Source organism: Ambystoma mexicanum, chromosome 5p (assembly GCF_040938575.1).
Source record: "Ambystoma mexicanum isolate Mex_15411 chromosome 5p, UKY_AmexF1_1, whole genome shotgun sequence".
NCBI lineage: Eukaryota > Metazoa > Chordata > Amphibia > Caudata > Ambystomatidae > Ambystoma > Ambystoma mexicanum.
In genome coordinates this window covers 758,877,505-758,896,803 of record NC_090930.1, presented here as the reverse complement: position 1 = coordinate 758,896,803, position 19,299 = coordinate 758,877,505, and the positions used below count along the sequence as shown (strand labels likewise).

General features: G+C 51.0%; 1 protein-coding gene across 36 annotated transcripts in view; it reads left to right on the top strand.

Annotated features, from left to right (window-relative positions):
• Positions 1-19,299, top strand: part of CLASP2 (cytoplasmic linker associated protein 2) — a 2,478,243-nt gene that overhangs the window by 902,751 nt on the left and 1,556,193 nt on the right. For all 36 annotated transcript variants that reach the window (XM_069613152.1, XM_069613157.1, XM_069613154.1 and 33 more), the window contains 2 exons: positions 10,987-11,132; positions 11,432-11,567. In XM_069613152.1, the coding sequence (XP_069469253.1) occupies positions 10,987-11,132; positions 11,432-11,567 (282 nt within the window). The remainder of the gene's footprint in view (positions 1-10,986; positions 11,133-11,431; positions 11,568-19,299) is intronic.

Sequence of the window (19,299 nt, the reverse complement as noted above, 5' to 3'; positions counted from 1 at the left end):
CTACATTCTCGCAGTCGGCGCGCCTTCCTCGTGCAACTGAAGGGTCCCATCCTACACCACTGTGACCCTGCTTGACTCGGCCTGAACATTGGGAGCCCACCTCTCTCCTGCCTCTGGGTTTATGTTTAGACCAGCTCTGTTGGTGCACCTGCCCTACTGTCTCTTGGATGAGCTCACTGACCAGCTGCCATCTGTTTTCCACCACTCGCATGCTTCTTACAGTCAGTTATAGAACCATTGGCGGTCACCCTTGATGATTTTGAGCCTGGCCGGTTACAACTACATATAACAGACTTTGTCCCTCAGAACTTGCTTTATCTTCTCTGCGATCTGTCATTGCTGCTGTACATGCCTCATGTAGTTGGGGAACACCATGATCGTGGAGTTTGAAAAACCTATCAGACCCTTTCTCCTGGCAGCTTGCAGAAGAACATCACGGTCACAATAATTGAATATTTTGGCCACGATTGGTCTGTGCCGAGCTCCGGGTGCTGGTCCCCGTGCTGGCACCCTGTGGGATCGCTCCACTGCGAACCACTGCAACAGGCCCTTCCCTGCCAGGTGAATTGCCCTCTGTTTTCCGCTCAGGCCTCTAGGACCTTGGTCGTCTGAGCCAATGCAGCCACTTGTTTCTTGAGGATCTGCACCTCCTCCTCTGTTGCTATGACCCGCAGGTTCATCGGCCTCCACCATTGCCCCATAGAGAAGCCACCACAGGGAAAGTTCCCCATTGATCCCATCTACCCCTTTAATCCATGACCAAACTTCCCTCAAGTATGTTTGCAACTGTTCCACAGCCCCGCCACATATGCCCATAGTCCCCTTCAGTCCCACCACATTTCCAACAGCGTGAGTCGTATCCCCTACACATCGTAGCTAGCACAGGCGGTGGGTAGTGCCACCTGTGTAGGACCTTTATGGCCTATACTGTAAGGACGCTGTCAACTTTGCTACTTTTCTGCACTTCAGTGTCCGTAGAGCATCGTCTATTTCCTTCCCTAAGTCGCATGCCCATCTTTTCCTGGCCAGGAGTATGTCCCTGGGTTCCGCTAGCAGTATCCCATTGTATATCTGGGCTATGAGTCCCCTGGAGTCTGACCTCGTGGGCAGGAGTGTCTCAAAATCCGTCAACCCCCTCTGTAAGTTCACCACCCCATCTAGCCTCTGATACGACTCCCTTCAGCTGTAAGTAGCGGAATACGGACTGGGTGCCTATCTGCATGCAGTCTGCTAGCCTCTCTATTATAATAAACCCTCCCCTTCCCACATCTGGCCTGCTCTGCTCAGCCCCGCCTCATACCACGTTTGGAATGCCAAAGGTTCTTCGATCTTGTCTCATAATGGTGGTGCCCAGATACAACTGAGGGGGGACGGCCATGTAGACAGCCATCTATTTTCCCCTCCTCCCCACCAAAGAACCCATAGAACTTCCAGGATCGAGTGAGTCAGCACCCTCCTTGGAATATCAGAGCGGGGGAACCACAGCCATTCTCCAAGGGCGACTGGTGTTAGGACTGCATTATCCAGTGGCACCCATTGCTTTTTGGTGGGCGGGTCCAGATGGTCTACCTGCACACGCAGTTGGGCCGCTTTATAGTAGGTCGGGAGATCTGGGAAGCCCACCCCTCTTTCATGCTTAGGCAAGATCAGTGTTTTGTAAGCAATTCTATGTTTGGCCCCTACCCATAGCAACTTTAGCAAGGTCATTCTTACCTCCTCAAAAAAGGCCCTCGGGACCACCAGCGGGAGCATCTGAAACATGAACAGGAATTTAGGCAATACCACAATTTTTATACAATTCAAACGTGCCATCCAAGATAGCTCTAACCTGCCTTAATGTTCCACATCTTTGCGCATGGTTGGCCATAATGGTTGGCCATAATGGCAGATAGTTCGCCGTGTGCAGGTACCTGAATTGTTTGTATACCTGTGCTCCTCCTGTATCTGGAATGGTAGCCCCCTCATATACTATCTGTTCCCGACAGTCCCCCGGCCAGCAGAGCCACTGATTTGTCAATGTTAACTTTGAAAACCAACAGTCTTACGTACTGCTTCAGACTGTCCATAATGCAAAGCACCGAGTTTATCGGGTCTGCAATGTATAGCAGGGCATAGTCTGCAAAGAGGCTCATCTTGTACTTTAGCTCTCTGACCGCCACTCCCTTAATCCCTTCATTTCTATGTACCCCTCTGGCCCAGGGCTCCATCACCAGCGCATAAAGCAGCGGTGAGTGTGGGCATCCCTGTCGCCTTCCCTGTTGCAGCTGGAATGTCTGTGAGACACTCATTTGCCACTACCCTTCATGTCTGTTTCGAGTAAAGGGCAGTGACCCAATGCCTCCATCTCCAATCTAGGCCTATCGCCGCAAGGACTTCCCCATAAAAGCCCAGTTTACCCTGTCGAATGCCTTCTCTGCATCCTGGGCTAGAAATATGGCGCCGTCTCTTGCCACCTCTGGTGAGTTAAGAATGTGGAGCGTCTTATGCATATTATCGACTCCCTGTCTATGCAATATAAATCCACCCTGATCTACGTGCTCCATTCACAGGAGATGGGCTTCTAGGCGGGACGCTAGCGCCCTGGTGAAGGTCTTGGCATCCATGTTTAATAACAAAATGGGCCTATAGGAGGCACAGCTGGATGGATCCTTACCCGTCTTTGGGATCACCATAATCAGTGCTTGGAGGATCATCGGTGGGATTGATCTTTCCCTCGATATGGAGTTTGTTTAGCCAGTGGTACTGCCAGCAGGTCTTGATACTGTTTTATAAAAGTTGTGGTAAACCAGTCTTCCCCCTGGGCTTTCCCGGCCTTTGCGGATAGCCAGACGTACCTCCTTCCTCGTAATTTCACTATCCAATGCTTCCTGTGCCTGTGTTGCCAAATTGAGAAGCTGCATAGCCTCCAGGTAGCCACGGATCTCCTCCTGTCCTACCTCCTCTGGTTCGGAGTATAGCCCCCTGTAGTATTCCGCGAATTGGGATGTGATCTCCTCACACTTCTCTACCATGGTCCAGTTTGCTTTCTGTATTCCTACCACCCTCCTCGCCATCCTATCACCTCTCACACTGTTTGCCAGGAAGGTCCCTGGCGCGTCTCCCTGCTCGTAATATTTGTCGCGTGTACCTCATCCGCTTGACCACCTCCCCTATGGAGATAGAGTGCAACTCCTGCCTATTATCCGTCATATCCCCCTGGAGCTTTCCCCTATCTGCATCTGATTGGGCCACCTGTGCTCTGAGTGCTTTCACCTTGCTACGCAGCTTGGTTTCCACTAGACTCCTTTCCCTTTTCTTCCGTGCCCCCTCAGCATTGAACAGTCCCCTGAATGTCTCCTTTGCGTCTTCCCCAACCGGGCCGTGCCCACCTCCCCATTATCATTTGTTGTACAATATGCACCTATCTCCTTCCCTAGTAAGTTCCTGAACACCTGATCTCTTGCCAGGGTATCGTTACACCACCATTGTGGTTGCCTCCTCGGGGGTGGCGCTCTACCTTCCAAATCCCCCACCAGTAGTTTGTTGTCTGACAATGTTATCGCCTCAACTCTGGGCCCCTGCGTTAGCTCCTCTTGTTCCCGGGGCACCAATAAGATATCTATCCTGGAGTAGGTTTGGTGTGGGGGTGTGGGGGTGGGGGGTGGCAAATGTGTAACCGCCTGGCCTGGTGTTTCCTCCATACATCAGTCCAATGGTAATCCTGCAGCATTTGTCTGAAGTTAACATTCTCCAGCATGGGGTCTGGCATGGATTCACATGCTCATGAATATTCCCCGTCGTCAGGCTGGGAATCCTCGGTAAAGAAAAAACCAGTATCAGTTTCGTTTCTGATCTGTCTTTCGTAGTAATAACCAATCACTAGTCTCTGCGTCATACTGACCACAGCCAATGACTGCCCTCTACCTAAGCACCGCCTCTGGCAGCCATCTTCAGATTTTTACTGCACGTTCATGTGTTGGGATCCTCGTGCTATTGCTCTCGAGCGTTAGTGCTATTTCTTCACGTTTTTTCTCTAAAACATCATTTTTTTCGGTCAAAAGAGCCTCAAGCTCCACCGACTCTCCATCCGATCAACGGGGACCCGTGTCGGATTCGTCTGCGCCCCTCAAGGGTGAAGAATTCGTCGAGCTACGCTTTTGGAGGACTCCAGAAGCTTCTCAGGCCCGGACCCCAGACCACCAGGAGACAGTGACCACGGATGCCTCCCTGGAAGGGTGGGGGGCGCACACCGAAAATCTTCACGCGAGAGGCCTTTGGCTCCCGACGGAGAAGTCCCTCCATATCAACGTCCTGGAGCTCCGTGCAGTGTTCTGGGCCCTCAGGTCCATCCTTCCGTCCCTCAAGGGCAAGGTGGTGAGGATCTTCACCGACAACACCACCACCATGTTTTACATCAGGAAACAGGGCGGAACCAGGTCCCCAGCACTGTCCAAGGAGGCGCAGGACCTGTGGCATTGGGGCGTCGCCCAAAGGATGTTTCTGGTGCCGTTTCATCTGGCAGCGATAAAAAACACCATCGCCGACTCACTCAGCAGGGAGCTGCGCTCATGCCACGAGTGGGAACTACGGCAGGATCTAGTGGATCGCCTCTTCCGACGGTGTGGGGCACACCCCAGATCGACCTGTTCGCGACGGCGACGAACTCCAAGTGCCGGAGGTTCGCCAGCAGGTTTCCCCAGGCGAGGAGCATGGGCGATGCTTTCTCGTTCCCCTGGGAGGGCCTGTTCCTCTACGCGTTCCCTCCTTTGCCACTGCTAATCCGGCTCGTCAACCAGCTCAAGAGGTCACGGTGCAGGATGATCCTCGTCGCACCTGCGTGGCCGAGGCAGATATGGTTCCCGGACCTTCTGGACTTGTCAGCGTCCCCGCCAATCAAGCTGCCGGTGGACGCGGATCTACTCTCCAGGGAAGGAGGCGCCATCCTCCACCACGACCCGAAATCGCTGAACTTGCAGGCCTGGCTCCTGTAGCGCTAGAGTTTGGGGGATACGACATATCGGCCGACTGCAGAGAGGTTCTTGCAAAGGCCAGGGCGTCCTCGACTCTTAAATGCTACGGACACAAATGGAAGAGGTTCTCTGTCTGGTGCCACGCACAGAAGATTAACCCTCTACGGATTATGGCTCCCCAGGTACTGCCGTACCTGCTGACGCTGGCCAAAGCTGGTCTGGCACACGCGTCCATCAAGATTCATCTTGCTGCGATCTCCCGATACACCAGAACCACGGGGCGGACGTCCTTGTGGTCTCATTGTCTGGTGAAAGAGTTCATGAAGGGACTGTTCAGATCGTTCCCGCCGGTGAAGGCTCCGGCCCCGGCGTGGGAGCTCAACGTGGTGCTGACCAATCTCATGGGACCTCCGTTCGAGCCTCTGCACTCGGCCCCGTTGAAGTTTCTGTCGTGGAAAACAGCGTTTCTTGTGGCCATCACCTCCGCACGACGGGTGGGAGAGATCCAGGCCCTTTCCTGCAAGGCCCCGTACTTGACTTTTCACGACACGAGGGTAGTGCTCAGGACGCACCCCTCCTTCATGCCCAAGGTACCGTCGGACTTCCATCTCAACGAACCCTTGGTGTTGCCTGTGTTCTTCCCGTCGCCTTCGTCGCCGGCTGAGAGGACTTTGCACTCGCTGGATGTGGCTAGAGCGCTGAAGTTCTACGTGGACCGCACAAAGTGTTTTCGGAAGACGTCACAACTTTTTGTGAACTTTGGACCTGTCAATCAGGGGAAGGCTCTCTTGAAAGCTTCCATTTCCAGATGGCTCTCCGGCTGTATCATGTACTGTCATCGGTTGGCAAACCGACCGCTGCCTGGCCGTCCGAGAGCCCATTCCACCAGAGCGATCGCAGCTACCACGGCGTTCCTTTCTGGTGTGCCCCTGCTGGACATATGTAGGGCTGCTACGTGGAGGTCGACGCACACCTTCACGAAATTCTACTGCGTCGATCGGGATTCCAGGGAGGAGTCCAGGGTCGGCCAAGCAGTGCTGCGCAACCTGTTCGCCTGAGGTGAGCCTGGTGAGGAGGTAAGATGCTTAATGTTGAGTTTGATGTAATGCTTAATGTTGAGCCTTTGCCACCTCCCGTGGTTGTGCATGTGTGTACTGCTATGTATTCTTTATTCATGAGCATGTGAATCCATGCCAGACCCCATGCTGGAGAAGGAACAAGTTACTTACCTGTAACTGTTGTTCTCCAACATGGGTCTGGCATGGATTCACATGCGAACCCTCCCGCCTACCCCTCTGCGGCTCTTCACTTGGTCATACTGCCACTTCACGTGCTTCCAAATCTGAAGATGGCTGCCAGAGGCAGTGCTTAGGTAGAGGGCAGTCATTGGCTGTGGTCAGTATGACGCAGAGACCAGTGATTGGTTATTACTACGAAAGACAGATCAGAAACGAAACTGATACTGGTTTTTTCTTTACCGAGGATTCCCAGCCTGACGACGGGGAATATTCATGAGCATGTGAATCCATGCCAGACCCATGCTGGAGAACAACAGTTACAGGTAAGTAACTTGTTCCTTTTCCTTGGTCTCAACCCTCTGCTTATCCCCCTTGAGTGACCAGCAATCCATCCCTGGGTCTCCCACCAGGTTGAAATCTCCTCCCAGGACAGTGATGCACTTCGCCCAGCCCTCTACAATCTCAAATATCCTGCGTAGGAACTCCACCTGCCCCGCATTCGGTGCATAGACCGTGGCTAGGGTAAACTGTACACCCTCATGAAAACCATTTATCCACAGGAACCGGTCCCCAATCCCCCTCTTAACCTGTGTCACCCTCAACTTAAATGTTTTCGCTAGCAAGATACCCACCCCCTCCTTCTTACGGTGCTTATGAGAAGCCCAGTACATCGTAGCAACGTCCTGCCGTTCAATTGGGGATTCGGACACTCGTTTCTAGTGAATTTCCTGTAAAAAGAGGATCGCCAAATGCTGTTTATGGAACATATTGCCAGTCGGTGACCTTTTATTCTGGGAGTTTAAACAGTTGACATTTAGCATAGCTATCCTTAGCTCAGCCATACCTTTTTGTTGCTGCGCTTGCTGAGTCTTCTCGGGTGTAGCAGGATACTTTCCCTCCCCTCTTTCCCTAGGTTGGCTGCATATGGTACCCATTCCCCCTCCCTTCTTCCCCCATGCCTCTCCTCCTCCCTCACCCCACCCCTCCATTCCCCCACGCACCCCACCACTCCCTTCCCCCTTTTTCCATGGTCCCACACTACTAGTGTTGTAGTGCCGTGAACCGAACCACCAGGACATGTCGCTGCCCTGGCTCACCAGATGTCCCAATAACTTAGGCATTACCACCTTGTTACTTGAAACGTGCAGCATTCCCTTGTCTCATTCCCATCTTCAGCCCCCCCATCAGTCGCCCCTGGGAACCTCCCCTATCCCCTACCCAAACCCCCAAAGTAACTTCCCCCTCTCCCCAGTTTTGTAACATTGAACCAAGCAAGCCGTGCTCCTATGTAACATTCCCCTAAAGATCTTGGTCTCCATCCCACCCCCCCTCCCCCAGAACACTGTTATCAATCACTTAACCAACTTGGGGGGGGGGGGGAGGAGGGGGTCACCCCTTCTTTCTTAATACAACCCAAGGGTCAGGCTAGAAACCTTGCCAGACAGGCATTGTTCCCTTCAGGTGGTGTCCCCCCACCAGGGTGGGGTGCTGAGCTTCTGGAACTTCCTGCTTCCTGGCGCCATGGACCTTGCGTCGCCCCCGCAGTGTCCCCAGTCCTGCTGCTCCATTGGTTTCGCTGGGCCCTTCCTTGTCTTCAATTGTGCGGCCGTCGGGGCCCCTACCTCGAGAGTTCCTCCAGGGCCTGCTTGATATAGTTTTCCGTCACCACCTGGGGTCTCTCACCTTCCCCTTCAAAGGCGAGTGCAAAGAGGTATTGCATCTGTATATTACCCCTTTTCGCTGAGCCATCTGGTCAGGGGGCCACATTGCTTGCACCTGAGTGTTTGGGCTGCAAGATCTTGGAGGATTGTCATTTTGGAGCTGTCATATTCTGTGTCCCCCATGCATCTAGCCTTCTCCAGAACGTCCACCTTGGGTCCGTAGTAATGTAGCTTGTCTAGGACTGTGCGGGCCCCCCCTGCCTTCACTACCCACCCAATGCACTCTGTCCAGGGGCACCGTTTCTCCTTCCTTGGAGGCCAGGACCATCCCCATAATCTTCTGTATCTTTCGTTCCAGCCCAGCCAGCTATTGACCCTCTTTTTCTCGTAGGCTGAAGAAGCGGGGGTTGTTGCGCCTTTTCCTATTCCCATTGTCATCCACCTTTAGCCGCAGTTCCTCTTCTCGTTTCCCCATTTGTTGCAGGCGAGCCCCCATCTGTGTCCCAAGGATCACAGATTAGGTTTGGTGTGCCTCCAGTCCCTCCATCCTGTCCTCCAGAGTATTGACTCTCACTGAGGTCTGCCACTTTCGCACCACTGTCGGTCCTCATGCCCTTTATCTCCTTGAGGATAGACAATGTCATTTTTGTTAGAGCCGATTTCAGCCATGCACGAATGCGGTCCACCATCCCCCTTCATTGCCGCCATGTCCGCTCTCTGAGAACCCATATTGCTGGTGCACTCCTTTCCAACTCATCTAGATTGGGGTATGCAGTGCTTGTTTAACCCTGTCCACCATAGCCCAGTCCAAATTTCCCGTGCCGGCTCACGTAGCACCACCAGACCCTGCAGGTGTAGACTCGGGGAGGGAAGGGGGCTTACTGCTATTCTACCCTCCACAGCCCGCCCGTTCTCCGAGGTCCCCTTTTGTGGTTGTCCCTTCAGCCTCTTGTGGCAGTCTGCTGTTGTTTTCCAGTATCCCTTTAGACTAAGGATACACTGCTTATACTCTGTGGTCAAGCGACCATGCATGGCCCCGTTCTTCAAGGGCCCCTTTGCCTTTCGCCTGTCACTTGCCCTCTTTCTTCTATCTACAGTGGTGGGAGGTTACTGCTCCACCCCACTTTTCAGCTCCTCCCCCCTTCAGGCTGCCATTGCTTGTGCAGCTCCCTGTCTATGCCCCCACCTTCCTCTGGGGCCACTCAACAGTGGGCCCTGGTAGCTCCACCAGCCTACTCCCACTTTAGCTGTTTGCTAGGGGGCCACTCAGGGTACACTCACCGGTCTGTGGGCTGTCGTTTCCCCCCAGGCCCTGCGTTAACCTGTCCTGGTGTGCTCTTCTGTGTTTTCTGCTCCCACAGGGCAGGTAGAGCTGGTCCCATGATTCAGTAGTGTTTCACACCTCTCTGCGCCCTGTGTTTCTTCAGCTGTGGGGGAAACGGCATCCCTCGCCGCTGCAGCTTTACAACTGCCCTCTCTCCCAGTTGAGGTGCCTGGGCTCTTCACCCATCTGCGGCACGAGGTGGGGATCCACAATCCTCCAGTTCCCCGCGGGTGTCGCCCCGCCGGCTGCAGCTCTCCGCTGGGGGGGGTAACGCAGTGCCCTCACCGTCTGTTGAGGATTTCACTGGCGGCTGGCGGGCGAGTGGTGACACCAGCATAGAGCTCAAGGCAAGCCTCCAGCGACAATGGGAGGTGGGGAGGGCACCAGTCTCCACCGTCACCCTGTGGGCATCACCTGCAGGCCTCTGGTGTGTCTCCGTTCCATAGTGTGTTGTGTCCTGAGCCGCCTCGCCTCCCTCTTTTCTCAGCTCGCTGTGGGAGACTCAGTTAGGCTGCCTGGGTGATTCGAGGGTGCCTCTGATCACTCACATTTGTTGAGCAAGTCTTTTGCTGTCTCGAGAGCCGTTGTAGCTGCTCCCCGGGACTTTGCTCCACAGTTACACCGCCATTGACCAGGGCAGAGGACAGAGCCTTACAGCTAGGCGTCCATCTTGACCGCGCCCCCTGTTGGTCTCCACTTTTTTCTTTTTTAACAAATCTTGACCAATATTTGCAGCCCTTGGGGGCCACGGGCGTACCTACTTGTCTTCATAATTTCAACCAAATCCGTTGCACGAGGCAAACAATATTAGCAATTCATTTTTCTTAGTTTCCTATGGGCGTCTGATTCACCTTTACTATTCCCCCCCTTAGACAGCTATTAGCTTTAGCATTTAGCTAATCAAGGCGAGACCGAGAAAATCCAGGCACTCATCCAATTGTGCAAAATATATAAGCAATTTATTCTTTACATATAAAAACGGTTGCAAGTGCCGACATGGGCTTAGTGACACGACATTGGCGGTTTCTCAGTCAAAACACAAAACCATGTCTTCCATCTATTTTTGATACTAAAAACTTGAGCGAACGTTTAAACACCCTTGTCGATGTCCACCATGCTGATCATGTGTTCCGTGCACCAAATGATGCTAAGTAATAGCCTAACATGGCAGCTATCTTATTCCTATGTAATTTACTAATGTATACATGAACTACCAAAACATTCTCATTCATCTTTACACTTCTACATAAAAAAGACAATTGGGTAGATACAAATTATCCAACAAATACAGCTTGAAATGTACACGCTTGCCAATAAAATCAAATTAATCAAATACAGCAAAATAAATTATCGTGATTCAACCACCTGAAACCACTCTACTACTAAAATGGGAGCAGCCGCATTCACATGCTTTTTAAACATTCCAATATTTGTGATCATTATAAAATATACAGTATGCGTATATGGAAGACCACAACTGCAGTATGTTGTCCTTGTCCTCCTCAATGATTTCTGTCCTTGAACTAAGATGGTGTAGTCCTGCATAGAGATTTGGACACCGCAGCCTGGCAACATTATTTACGGAATGATTAATCTATGTTTCCATTCTTTTTGTTCATTGATGATTCTGCAGTTTTGCAATTCTAAACTTTCACAAGACTTGCTGTAAATTGTTCCCCTTTCACACGTTTAATCTGGAAATGCCTTTTGATAACTATGATCTTAAATGAGTCAAACACTGTAATTGAATCAGAAAGCAATGGTTGTCTTTATGCTGTCCTTGCCGTTCATGGTTCTTTTGTGTTTTCTTTTAGCTCAAAAAGGTCAGATCATTGCTTGTTGCTGGAGCTGCAGACAATGATTGTTTTTTCCAGCATTTACGGTTGCTTGACGGAGCTTTTAAACTTTCAGTCAAAGACCTCCGGTCACAAGTGGTCAGAGAAGCCTGTATAACTGTAGCGTGAGTATGATTACTTTCATGATTACTGTGCAGAGTTGACTGAAATATGAGCTTACTCTAAATTGGGTACGATGATACTTTATAACATTAATATGGCATAGGATATTTCTTTTTTAACCATATTTATTGGTAAGGCGTGTATGTATTTGTAATTGGGTGATGAATGCCATTTAAGGTTAACTCGAGGCAATTGTCTTTGCCTTGTGATTAATACCCAATAGTTAAGATATCAGTGTAGCAAAATCCATGAATCCTTACTTGCCATGCAATCTACAGGTGTTATGTTTTCTCTTTTCCAGTCATATTTCAACGATCTTGGGGAACAAGTTTGACCACGGGGCAGAATCCATTGTACCTCCTCTCTTTAACCTAGTTCCTAACTGCGCCAAAGTCATGGCGACCTCTGGATGTGCAGCAATCCGAATAATCATTCGAGTAAGTGGTTCAAACTTATTTACATGGATGAATTTTAAGTTGAGTTAAATGAATTAACTTGCAACAGGCCATATTGTTATTTATATCCCGGCCTCCCTTGGCCCTCTTCCTGCTCCCACCTGTGAGGCTAAGAACCTCAGGGTCATCTTCGACTCCACACTCTCCTTTTCTCCTCACATCTCTGACGTCTCTAAGAAGTCAAACTACTAAATGCTCCTCCTTGGAGGTATTCTTCCTTTCCTCTCCTTCCCCCAGAAGCTCACTTTCGAAGGGATTGTGTCCTCCGACGTATTCCTTATCTTAGATATAAATCCTTCAGCTTTGCTGGCCTCGGAAAATTTTTTTTTTTTTTTTTTTCGCCAGAGGGCGCTGCGCGTCGATGATCGCCGAGTCGATGACCCTCGACGGCCTCCGTGCCGACGTCGACGTCATCCTGCCTATAAAGGCCGCGCGCAGCGTCCGTTGCTCAGTTCCGTTTTTCCGCGCTTCGTTGTGCCTCGGAACACCGTTGCTCAGTTCTCGTCAAGATAACGTATATAATAACTACTATTTACCTCGATATCGATGGCATCCTCCTCCGACCCGACGACCCCTCGGTCCGGTTTCAAAAAGTGCCGAGACTGCGGGAAGAAAATGTCGTTGACGGACCCTCACAGGGTCTGTTTGTGGTGTCTGGGAATCACGCACCAGAGTTCGGAGTGTGAGGAATGCCTTTCCATGACGGCGAAAGCCTTGAAGGAGCGTAGGGGGAAGCTCGAGAGAGGTAGGTCAACTTTAACTTCCTCGAAAGCTTCTTCGGTAGAGTCGAGACGTTCGTCTCCTCACCATAAAAAACACTCTCGATCTAGATCACGAAGTGGCTCCCACCACTCGTCGACATCGAGACACTCGAAGAAGAGACGTAGGAGATCCCCTTCGTCATCTTCGTCGAGTTCTCCTGAGAGAGTTCATTGCCCCACAAAACGCAGCTCGCAAGCTGAGTGGGAGGAATTCAGGAAAAAGATGCTAAGCGTCTTCGAGAAAGCGGCCTCGTCCCCCTCGAAGACAGCTGAGGGTGATACCCCGGGTAAAAAACCCAAAAAATCTAAACGCCGCGAGTCGCAGTACCCGGCGGAAAAGTCAACCCGAAAGCGCCTCGAGCCATCGGGAGATAAAGCATCATCGACGCCATCGTCGAAAACTCCTTCGAAACAGAGGTCGGCGCCATCGACGCCGTTGTCGAAGGATTCATCGGCGCATCAGTCGATCGAGTCGACGCCGACGTCGACGCCGATATCGACGCCGGTGAAGGAAAGAACCACGGCTACTCCACAGCCAACGGTTAGACAAAAGACCTCCGACTCGACGCCGAGAACGTCGACGTCGTTCTCGAGCAAGACTCCGATCCTTTCGAGTTCTTCGAGGCCTAGTACACATTTCTCGACGCTTTTCACGGCGCCTTCGAGTACTTTCACGTCGGTGTCGACGACATCGACGTTTTCAAGGCCTGTGATGATGGCTCCTTCTGCATTGGAAATGGGGTTTATACCATTCCAAAAACCAATGTATCCCCCTTTAACCTCGATTTTTGAGGAAAGGGAGGATTCAGACCAAGATATTGATTTACAGAGGACCACATCACCAGAGCCAGAGACTTTCGCCTCTGAGGAAGGAAGATTAAAAAATCTTCAGGATGCACTTCAGGAAGCTAGTGGCTTGGACACTTCTCCTGAAGCAGAATTTATCAAACCAGACCCAGGAGAACATGCGGAGACTCCATATAGAGCTCTGATGTCTAGAATCATAGAATTTATGGGTTGGTCTGCACCTTCTCCTGCCTTTCAGCAGGATGATCTCACTGACATACTGGACAAGGGCCCACAGGAGGATCCTGTGGTTCCATTTCACTCTGCTCTACAGAGAAGGATTTTGACAAACTGGGAAACGCCAGAAATTATCCCGGCAGTAAATAAAAAACTGTCAACAAAATACAGGGTGGCTAGTTCTGACCCTGAATATTTGTCAAAACACCCTACTCCTGAGAGCTTGGTTGTACAGGCTGCAACCTCATCAGGCAGCACATCTGCATACCCCACTGCTCCGCAGGATAGGGATGACAAAAAATATGATGCCATGGCTAAGAAGGTTTTTTCTGCCTGTAGCATGGCGTTAAAGTCTATTAACGCGACCTGTACGCTCGCTAGGTTCAGCCACACCCTTTGGGAGTGCGCTTCATCAGCGGCTGACTGCCTCCAAGAAGGAGAGGAAAGGGACGCATTTTTAAACATCATCAGGGATGGTAAAGATGCGATGTGCGAGACCCTACAAACTGGCCTAGATTCTGCTGACAGTATCAGCAGGGCCATGGCGGCAAGTACCACAATCCGCAGGCATGCGTGGTTGAGGAAGTCTGGTTTTGCCTCTGACGTGCAGACCAGGCTTTTGAATATGCCCTTTGACGGTTCTACCCTCTTTGGAAAGAAGGCGGATGACAGTTTGGAGAAACTGCAAACGTCCAAGGCAGCAGCCAAGTCATTGGGAGCTGCTATCCGTCAGAATACCTTTCGTCCTTCGGGATCATCGTGGAGAGGACGGTCCTTTCGTTACTATTCCTCATATGGAAGGGGCAGGGGACGACCGGCTCAAAGAGGCCAAGGAAGATTTACCCGTGGTGGACGGGGTAGGGGAAAGAAAGCCGCACCCGCAGGAGCAGGAGCCACTTTACCTTCGGCAACTGCATCAGCCGCTTCAAAACCACTCTGAGGTCTCCCCTCACAGAACACCAGTAGGGGGCAGGTTAACTCACCATCTGACGGAATGGCAGGCTATTACGTCAGATGCTTGGGCTCTGGAGACAGTAGCCCAAGGTTACTGCCTGCCCTTCCTACATATCCCTCAGAGTCATCCACCGGGGAACAACCCTTTGAAGCTTCCAGATCCGCTCCTCTTGCAGGAGGTTTTAGACCTGCTAGAGAAAGGTGCCATAGAACTGGTACCTGTAGCGGAAAGGAACAAGGGTTGGTACTCCCCCTACTTCATAATACCGAAGAAGGACGGAGGACTGAGACCCATCTTAGACTTACGGGAATTGAACAAATTCCTCCGAAAGGACAAGTTCAAGATGGTGACTCTCTCTCAGATCCTTCAGGCCCTCCAGCTTCAGGACTGGTTGGTATCTCTAGACCTCCAGGACGCTTATTTCCATGTGCCGATCCATCCCAGGCACAGGAGATACCTGAGGTTCGCAATTGGCAGCTCTCATTATCAATTTCGAGTTCTGCCATTTGGGCTAACCTCCGCCCCGAGGGTCTTTACCAAGCTAATGTCGGTTGTGGCTGCAAGTCTAAGGAGGGAAGGGATTCATGTCTACCCTTACCTAGACGATTGGTTGATCAGAGCTGTATCTTCGGAACAGGCTCAGAGACAACTAGATTATGTTTGCCACTTCCTTCACAAGCTGGGCTTCTCCCTCAATTTAAAGAAGTCACAGATGATACCATCACAGAGACTCCAATTCATTGGAGCAGTCCTGGACACTTCCCTGGGAAAAGCCTTGCCACCAGAGGTGAGGGCTCGAGATATTCTGCAGATGGTCATCAGATTTCAGAATGCCCAATATCTCCCAGCCTACGACTTTCTGAGGTTGCTAGGCCTCATGGCATCCTGCATATTCCTCGTGCCGGAGGCTCGCCTGAGAATGAGATCCCTCCAGTGGGCACTGAGAACTCAGTGGTCACAATTCTCAGGAAGGATGACAGATCTCCTTCGGATCCCGGTCAAAGTAGCCCGAGACCTTCAGTGGTGGGCCTGTCGGGAGAACATCCTGAAAGGAGAAATGTTTTGGCAACCATGGCCGGAGATAACAGTAGTCACGGATGCCTCACTCACGGGGTGGGGAGCTCACGCCAACGACTTGACCATCAGCGGTCGTTGGTCTCCATCGGAGTCCAGACTACATATCAACCTGTTGGAGCTGAGAGCCATCAGACTAGCGCTGAAGGCTTTTCTGCCGTCTGTACGGGGAAGAAACGTCCTAATAATGACGGACAATACAGTGGCCATGCACTACCTCAACAAAAGAGGAGGCGTAGGCTCACTACCACTGTGCAGAGAGGCGATGCAGCTCTGGTTTTGGGCAATTCAGGAAGGAATCTCTCTATCGGCAATTCACCTAGCCGGAGAGAAGAACTTGACAGCGGACGCTCTGAGCAGGCAGAGCACAGTCTCTCACGAGTGGGAGATAGCTCAGGAAGTCCTTCAAGAGATCTTCGCCCTTTGGGGAACCCCTCAAGTGGATCTGTTCGCCACCAGTATCAACAGGAAGTGCGACAGATTTTGCTCAAGGGAATTTCCCCCGAGAGGAGCTCTAGGAGATGCGTTCGTAGTGGACTGGGAGTTCCCACTTCTGTACGCGTTCCCTCCGGTCCCTGTCATTCCTCAAATGATCAGGAGGTTGAGAAGGTTTCGGAAGACCATGATCCTAATTGCCCCGGATTGGGCCAGGAGAACGTGGTACCCGGACCTTCTAGACATGTCCATCTGCCCTCCAATTCGACTGCCATACAGAGAGGATCTTCTCTCGCAGAAGGAAGGTCAGGTTCTCCATCCAGCCATCAAGACCCTCAACCTTCACGCTTGGTGTCTGAAAGGTTGAGGTACAAGGATTGGGACCTTCCGGATGATGTTATGGAGGTGTTGCTTTCGGCCAGAAGGCCGGCAACTAAAACTCTATACCGCTGCCGTTGGAACAAATTTTGCAGCTGGTGCAGAGAAAAGAATATTGAACCCTTTTCTTGTGGTACACCTATGGTGTTGTCATTCTTACTTTACCTGGCTAATTCAGGCCTACAGGTTGGCACAATTAAGGGCTATCTCGCAGCGCTATCAATCTTTAAGCGCACTGCAGAGGAGCCTTCATACTTCAAAATTCCATTGGTAATACAATACCTAAAAGGATTAACTAATGTTTATCCCCCGAAACCTTTTCAAGTTCCCTTATGGGATTTAAACCTAATTTTAAACTTCCTAAAGGGTGCCCCTTTTGAACCACTACACTCTTGTTCATTGAAGCTTCTCACCCTCAAAACTGTTTTGCTAATAGCATTGACATCTGCTAGAAGGGTTAGCGAGTTGCAAGCCTTATCGTGTAAACCTCCACATACAATCTTTTACAAGGACAAAGTTGTTCTTCAGGTGAAGCCTAACTTCCTCCCGAAGGTAGTCTCGGAGTTTCACATCACTCAGAAGATTATATTACCTTCTTTCTACCCTCCTCCTCATCCGGGGAAGGAGGAAGAGAGACTGCACAGGCTGGACCCTAAGCGAGCCTTGAGCTTCTATATCAGCAGATTGGCTAAGATCAGACAAGCAGACCAACTCTTTGTAGGTTATGCAGGACATAAGTTGGGCCTTCCAATAACAAAACAAACCATCTCCAGATGGATTATTTTAGCCATTCTGGAATGCTACAAATTGGCAGGAAAGGAGCCTCCTCAAAATCTAAGGGCTCATTCTACCAGGGGTATCGCAACATCCTCAGCCCTTCAAAGAGGGGTGCCAATTCGAGATATATGTGCGGCTGCCACATGGTCGTCCGCACATACATTTACCAAATTCTATAGCCTGGATTCCTCCTCTAGTCAAGAAACTAGATTCGGCAAGGCTGTGTTACACTCTGTCCATTCTGGAAGGGTAACATAACTTTTATTACTCCCGCCTCCAGTCACAATACCACTGCTATGGGAGTCTATCTAAGATAAGGAATACGTCGGAGGACACAATCCCTTCGAAGAACTAGTTACTCTTACCTTGTAACGTTCTTTCGATGGGATGTTCCTCCGACGTATTCCTTATCGACCCTCCCATCCATCCCCGCAGTATGACTTCCTGTGGGTTTGCAGCCTATGCTCCTTCAAGGTGATTAGTCTAATCCAAAAACATTACTGGGGACTACAAAACGGAACTGAGCAACGGACGCTGCGCGCGGCCTTTATAGGCAGGATGACGTCGACGTCGGCACGGAGGCCGTCGAGGGTCATCGACTCGGCGATCATCGACGCGCAGCGCCCTCTGGCGAAAAAAAAAAAAAAAAAAATTTTCCGAGGCCAGCAAAGCTGAAGGATTTATATCTAAGATAAGGAATACGTCGGAGGAACATCCCATCGAAAGAACGTTACAAGGTAAGAGTAACTAGTTCATCTCTAGAGCTCTGGTTCTCTCTAGGCTGGACTACTGCGACAGCCTTTTTCTAAATTTGCCTGCTTCTACTCTCTGACCTGCGGCAGCTGTCAACCCAGCCGGAGATGGTGCTTCCCCTTAAGAAGGGCCCTCCCATAGCGCAGCAGGGAGGTGCAGTGCTACACCCCTCCCTGGAGAGGCTAGCCATAGCGGCCTGGTTCCTGAGCAGGTAAAGCTCCAGCACCTTCAGTTGTCTAGCGACAATCTGGAGATCATTCAAAGTGCCAAAGGTCAGGCTACGCGCAAGCAGTGAAAAAGCAAATGGACGAGATTCTTTTTTTGGGCGAAGAAAAATGGGTTAATCCACTGACATGCACCCTGAACCAAGTCTTATCATTCTCGGCTTATCTCACCAGAATGGGTGTCCAGGTGGATACCTGCCGGATATACCTGGCCACTCTTGGATCCAGGAGCTCCGTCTCTTATCCTGTTCGGCCAAACCCGAAGTGAAAAAACATGTATCCCCCCCAGTCAAACGCCTGCATCCCGTTTGGGACCTGAATGTGATTCGAAGTGCTATAGCCCACAAACCATTCGAACCCATGGCCACAGCAGACATTAACTTGGTCACTCTGAAGACAGCCCTTCTGGTTGGTCTTAAGTCAGCTCACAGAGTGAGTGAGATACAGGCATTCCCGGATCCCAAGGAAGACGCAGAGAAAACGCTCAACTGTCTGGATGTCAGGAGAGCATTGAAATTCTATCTGGACAGAACAAAGGGCATCCGCAAGACAGATGCCCTGTTTGTTTGGAGGCTCAAGACCTGGGCAGCAAGCCTCCAAAGCATCCGTAGCTCGATAGATGACAGCAGCGATCCAGGAGGCATACAATTTGAAACGTAGGGATCCGCCTCAGGGCATACATGCGCATGCGGTAAGAGCCAAGGCGACCACAGTCGCGTTCCAGCACCACGTTCCCTGGCTGGTGATCAGCAAGGCGGCAACATGAGCCACCCCTCCGGCCTTTTGCAAACACTATTGCTTGGATAGCAGTGCCAAGGCAGATGCAGCATTCGGCCAAGCGGTGCTGCGTAATCTATTTGCCTAGAGGGTCAGGATCTCCTCCACAGGGCATTGTCAGTTGTAATCGCCCATACCAGATGTAGGAAAGGGGACGAGATTTAGGAGTAATTAAGTGTTACTCACCGGTCTGAATAACGTACTCCTCGTCATACGTCCCACCATCCGTCCCCCTATAATGAGACCAGTGAGGTTAAGTGTTATACAGCAGATTCATCAAAAGGGGACTGAAGTGTGGCGCCGGTGGGCGGGGTTAAGGGAGCCTGCACTCCCATAAATTTAAAGGGGAAATGTCTTTTTCTGGTGGAAGAGAGGTTCCGTTCTTGTTGCTCGCGAGGGACGCCCTTACTGTATGGAGGAAAGGGAACTATGGACTAGGAGTACCTTAGTCACTCCGGTGAGTAACACTTAATTTTTTAACTCTGCTGGGATTGTGGAGGAGATGTCAGTTTGTGCCTCAGCAGTACTTTTTTTGTTTGGCCAAAACTAGAATACCA